This window comes from Lepeophtheirus salmonis, chromosome 14, assembly GCF_016086655.4.
Source record: "Lepeophtheirus salmonis chromosome 14, UVic_Lsal_1.4, whole genome shotgun sequence".
Taxonomy (NCBI): domain Eukaryota; kingdom Metazoa; phylum Arthropoda; class Copepoda; order Siphonostomatoida; family Caligidae; genus Lepeophtheirus; species Lepeophtheirus salmonis.
In genome coordinates this window covers 6,030,932-6,036,071 of record NC_052144.2, presented here as the reverse complement: position 1 = coordinate 6,036,071, position 5,140 = coordinate 6,030,932, and the positions used below count along the sequence as shown (strand labels likewise).

Here is a 5,140-nt window from a genome sequence, read left to right as displayed (position 1 = left end):
ATATCAAATAATTTGGAAAATGTCACTAATATTGAATTCGTCGTCTTAAGCAAATTCCTGGACGGTTTGAATGATTTTGAAATCAATATGATTGTCAAAGTTACTATATATCGTAACTATGGTTCCTCTTCCGTGGCCCTGTTTTCGTGGGAGTTTTTGGACCTATGGGAAATTCCAAATTTAATTACTTCTTTAACAAAGTTGAATATAGGTTACGTTTTTAACTATGTTTGTTTGTTAGGAAGTTAAAACAGGGGTAATATTTTTACTCTATTTTTTTTGTCTGTAAGTCACCAGGATTGTGGCAAAAGTTGCACATTGATTTTGATCAAAATTTGTAAAAAGATAATAATATATGGTCAAAGTAAGAGGTTATTAAATTTTCAGAGATGAAATAAAGACAAAACGTAAAAAATGCATACTCCACCATAACTTAAGAATAAATTAAGATACAAACTTAACTTTTTTTTAAGGAGAGGTTTAACTCTCTACTGGTTGTCCATTCTAGGTCAATTATGCGTTTTTACCTTTTGTATCAGTTAGACCTTCAATTTTGATTGAAGTTGGTACTATTTTTCGACTTGTAAAATTTAAATAAAAGAAAAAAATATATAATAAGAAATGTAGGAACATGTTTTCATATTCAAAATATTTTATCTGTTACTGAGTCTGAGAAAATATCTGCTTTCTACAAATAAACGACTAAAACTGGACTCCTCCTTTGAAATCTAATAAATTAAGTATTTTTGACTACAATGTAAAAATTATAGTTTGTGATAAAATAAAGACATAAAACTTCTCCTAATGTAAAAATCGGGTCTTTAAAAAAGTCAATACTTTGAATAGTATTTAAGATTTTTGTTTGAAAATATATTTTGGTTTATGTATTATGTGTTATGGATAAATACTTTGATGTTTCAACTGAATATAAATTATTTTGATTGATATAATTACAATATATCGTATCAACACGAAGTCATTTACGTTTATATTGACTTAAGTACAGAATGGGCGCCCAAAACTTGTAGTAGCATGACTAATTTACTAAAAAGTGATTAGTAAGAATATTCAATTATATCTGTTAAAGTATTTTCATCGTATTTTTAGGTTTGAGGCAAACTTTGAGTAAAGCAAAAGGTTCAAGCAGCAATATATATATTATTAATCTCTAGTCATAATCAGAAACACAGAGGGTAACTTTATTTAAGTGCATACAAATTATATTAATTTAACTTCAGTTATTTATTACAAGATAAAAACCATTTATTACAATGTTCATTAAGATTAAAAATAGAAGAAAAATACAGAAAGAAATTTTTATTACATATTTACTGATGAAATCATTCAAATTCACAGGATCCATTTAATTTTAATATGAACAAAGACAAAAAAAAGGTAAAAATTGAGTCACAGGTTAACCCTTAAGAAGCCCTAAATTACTTTAAAAATATTATGAACTATTTCAAAATATTACTAATTATAGAAAGATATAAATAATGAACTGGTTTTGTTGGTTTAAAAAATGAGTAAGGAAAGAAAGAAAGAAAAAGATGACACAACATAGTATGACAAAGTATAAAAGGCATGACAAATTTCATTCAGCCATCATTATATGCAAAGTCATCTTCACACCAATAGCTAAAAAGAATTGCTTACTCCTTATTCCAAAATGAAAGTATTCATTGTTTTAGCATCCCTTTGTAGCATTGCTCTCGCTGAGAAGCCATTAGGTGGATATGGAGCTCCCCCTCTTTCCAGCTATGGTGGACCTGATCCATTAGATGAATATGCTGCTGGAGGAATCGCTGGTGGAGAAGTTGAAGGCGTTGGTGGAGAAATTGTAAGCGCTGGTGATGCAGGTGCAGGAACTGGTGACGCTGCTGTTGATGGTGAGGGCGAGTCTCTTATTCCTGGAGTACCTGGAGAAGACTACCCCATCTACAACAAAGTTCCAGAAACATCCTTCTCTTGTGAGGGCCAAATTGAAGGAGGTAAATAACAACATCAATGATAATGCTAAAAATTTTGATGTAATCATTTCTTATAGGATACTATGCTGATCCTGAGGCTGAATGCCAAGCCTTCCACATTTGTATTGCTGATGGGGAAGGCAGTTTGTTGAAAGCATCTGCTCTCTGCCATAACGGAACTATCTTTAACCAAGAAATATTCACCTGTGACTTATGGTCCAACTTTAACTGTGCTGATGCCGAAGGTTTGTACTCCAAGAATGAAGAACTCGCTCTTGCAAGAGAAGAAGCTTCTGCCGCTTTAGCCGCTGCTGCTGCCTCCTCATCTGGTGCTGCTGGTGATGATTCTGCTGCTTCAACCGCCTCTGCCGGTAGTGTTTCTGCTGCTTCAGCCGCCGCCGCTGCTGGTGGTTATGGTGCTCCTGCTCCCGGTGGTCTTCCATCTTATGTCGTTTAAGAAAAATCATCTTCTTTAATTTTTGAAAAAACAAAAACATTACAAAAAAACTCGAAACTGTTTATTCTAAATTTATATATGTACAATAAAAAGATAATTCAACTATTATCGAAATATTACTGGCCTATTTACTGTTTATAAACAAAGATAAAAGTCGGTAAACATACATATATTATGTAAAAGGTTCTATAATATATGATAATTAATTATTTATCTTGTTTTGGCGGGGGAGAGCGACTTTGACAATAGAGGGCATTTGCAATTTTTGAACACTGACATGGTGTAATCAACACTACTGACTTGCAAAAGGAATTTTTTATAAAACCAGCTCATTCTTAGATAAATTTTGGATTTCCTGGATTATCTATAACTTTTAGAGCTCTATCAAATATTCATCCGAGGCAATCTTTGTTAATGTAACTTAACTTAACTTAGATAAGTTTAGTTAATTAACTTTTAACTTAACTAATTATTTATTCAAACAGCGTTATTTTCAATTTAATATAATAGTTACTTTTTTTTTTCAAAATTAACTTTTAACTTAAGTAGTTAATTTTATAAACTGTATTATATTAACTTTAACTATACTTGATTAAGTTAATTAGTTAAAGTTAAATTTTTATGTTTTACTTTCTGTTGAATTACTAAAAAAACTTTCCTTAAATTAGCTCTTAGTTCTCCGATTATTTAGTTAAATAGTGTCTCAACACTATCTGTTTTATCAAACATTGGAACTGGGTTATTCCACAAAAAAACTTTTTTATATAATCTCCGATATTTTATGATTTTACATATATTTTAAATTTACATAAAAACTCAAAAGTCTAAAATTGTATTCTTCTTTAACCTCCATTTAATTATTAATTTATCTTGCATTACTTTTTCACTTCCAAACAAAAGTTGTTGGGAGTTTGAATCTCTACTTTTTTCTTGACAATTAAAATAAATAAAAGACGTATTTCTGCATACTTCAGGAGTATACTTTTCAGTAAACTCCTGAAGCGTGCAAAGATAGCTACAAAAATATAATATTGTAGATTTTTTTTTAATATTATTTACTCAACTTCATCAAAAACTAATAGATACTTATTTGATAAGCAAAGTTCATATAAGGTAAAAAAAAACAATTTATTTCTTATTATCTAAGAATAACAAATTATAGATTTTTGAAGCCCCAATTTTTTGTTCTTAAGATTATTAAAAAAAAACTATCAATGTCTTATATCGTAATACAAGTATTCTAGGATTTTAATATATAACTATTAACTATATTAGTCAGTCTAGACTCACAAATCATTATTTTTTATTTTCCTAATGGTGCCAATAATCAGGCATGTTGTTGGTGCAGAACTGTTGGCATTGGGACGATGTGTGTGTTGGGTGCATCATCTTGGGTCCACACATAGTTGTCCTCTGGATTAGTGGTCTTGAGCCATGGCAGTATGATAAATCCCAGCACCTTGTAGTAGGCCGATTTTCTCCCCAGCCATAAAAAAGAAAGGAGACATCTTCTAGTGTCGTAGGCCACGATCCCCAGGACCATTGTTTGGGTTATATGTTTTTTACGGAGCGCATCTTCTGGTGATCCCCAGCCAATGGTCTTTCCGACGGTTGTAGACCTGGTCCACGGTGAAAATCTTCTCGTTGGAGAATTTTTTTACTGTGGATCGATTTGGCTTGATCCACGCACAAGCTTTCTTGCACCTCTGCAGACTCATTTCCTTCAGAGTGCCCGTCAACAGGTGGTGTGGGGTCCTTGTGTAAAAGGATAACGCAAGTCCTCCTTCACAGCCCACCTGATTGTCTCTTCGTCCACGTCAAAATCGTTAGAGCGGCGATTCATGGATTTTGTGGGGTTCTCCTTGATCTTCATCTTCATGTCCCCCAGAAACCCAGAACCTGGCAATGCTGATTTTCAAGAGATACATCGAAGACGTCCTTGCAATTTGAGGATACCAAACCTAGTGGTATAGTGGAGCACAGCTTCCTTAAATGAGGAGTTCCAAAATTGCGAAAATTTGAGTTTCACTTTTTTTGCACCGGAAAAAATGGATTTCGAACAGAATATTGGATTCGTAGATAAAATTAAGTATGTAGACATTTGTTTGGAAATTATTTTGCATATAAACCTGACTCCCGTATTTTTTTCCGTTTAGTTTGAAACGTGGAATTTAAACATATTTGAAGAAAAAAAACATCAAACTAACTAAGAGGTCTAAATCTCACATTTTAAATCCAGTATGTGTCACTAGGGAGTAATACCAAAGGAAGGCTAAAAGATTAAAAAATATATAATACTTGCATATAATTGTATGCCCACTTGAAATATACTTATTATGTTCTGTGACTAATTTTATAAAGATATATTTCATGACAAGTATATTTATGCCTCTTGTGAACCACTTTGTACTGTCAATGAGCTATCATTACCGAAACCATCTACAACAATTCAGCCATCAGAACCAGAGCTAAAAATGAGTTTTCGATAGCAGCAAATGACAGTTTTCCTACCTTGGGCGTCTGCAAGGGGGGGAGGAGCTATATAATCCTGCGGGCGTCCCTGCCTCCACCCTGGATAAGCGAATTCAAATTATTTGTTTCTTGTAAAAGAGAACCACAACTCAAGATAAAATCCTGGAGGTACCCTTAGGAAGGGGTTAGTTTTCTTTTTCAGGGATATAAGTATCTGGGAGAGGTACAGTGTTTGCTGATA

At 32.6% G+C, this 5,140-nt stretch overlaps 1 protein-coding gene across 1 annotated transcript; it reads left to right on the top strand.

Annotated features, from left to right (window-relative positions):
* Positions 1-1,601: 1,601 nt before the first annotated feature.
* On the top strand, positions 1,602-2,541 carry LOC121129118 (uncharacterized). Its single transcript, XM_040724795.2, has 2 exons — positions 1,602-1,991; positions 2,048-2,541. The coding sequence occupies exons 1-2, from the start codon at positions 1,670-1,672 to the stop codon at positions 2,425-2,427; spliced, it is 702 nt and encodes a 233-aa protein (XP_040580729.1). The 5' UTR covers positions 1,602-1,669; the 3' UTR covers positions 2,428-2,541.
* The last annotated feature ends 2,599 nt before the right edge of the window (positions 2,542-5,140 follow it).

Coding starts and splice junctions, on each gene's coding strand:
- LOC121129118 (XM_040724795.2), top strand. CDS start 1,670: ATGAAAGTATTCATTGTTTTAGCATCCCTTTGTAGCATTGCTCTCGCT. Junction 1,992..2,047: donor TGAGGGCCAAATTGAAGGAG/GTAAATAACAAC, acceptor CATTTCTTATAG/GATACTATGCTGATCCTGAG.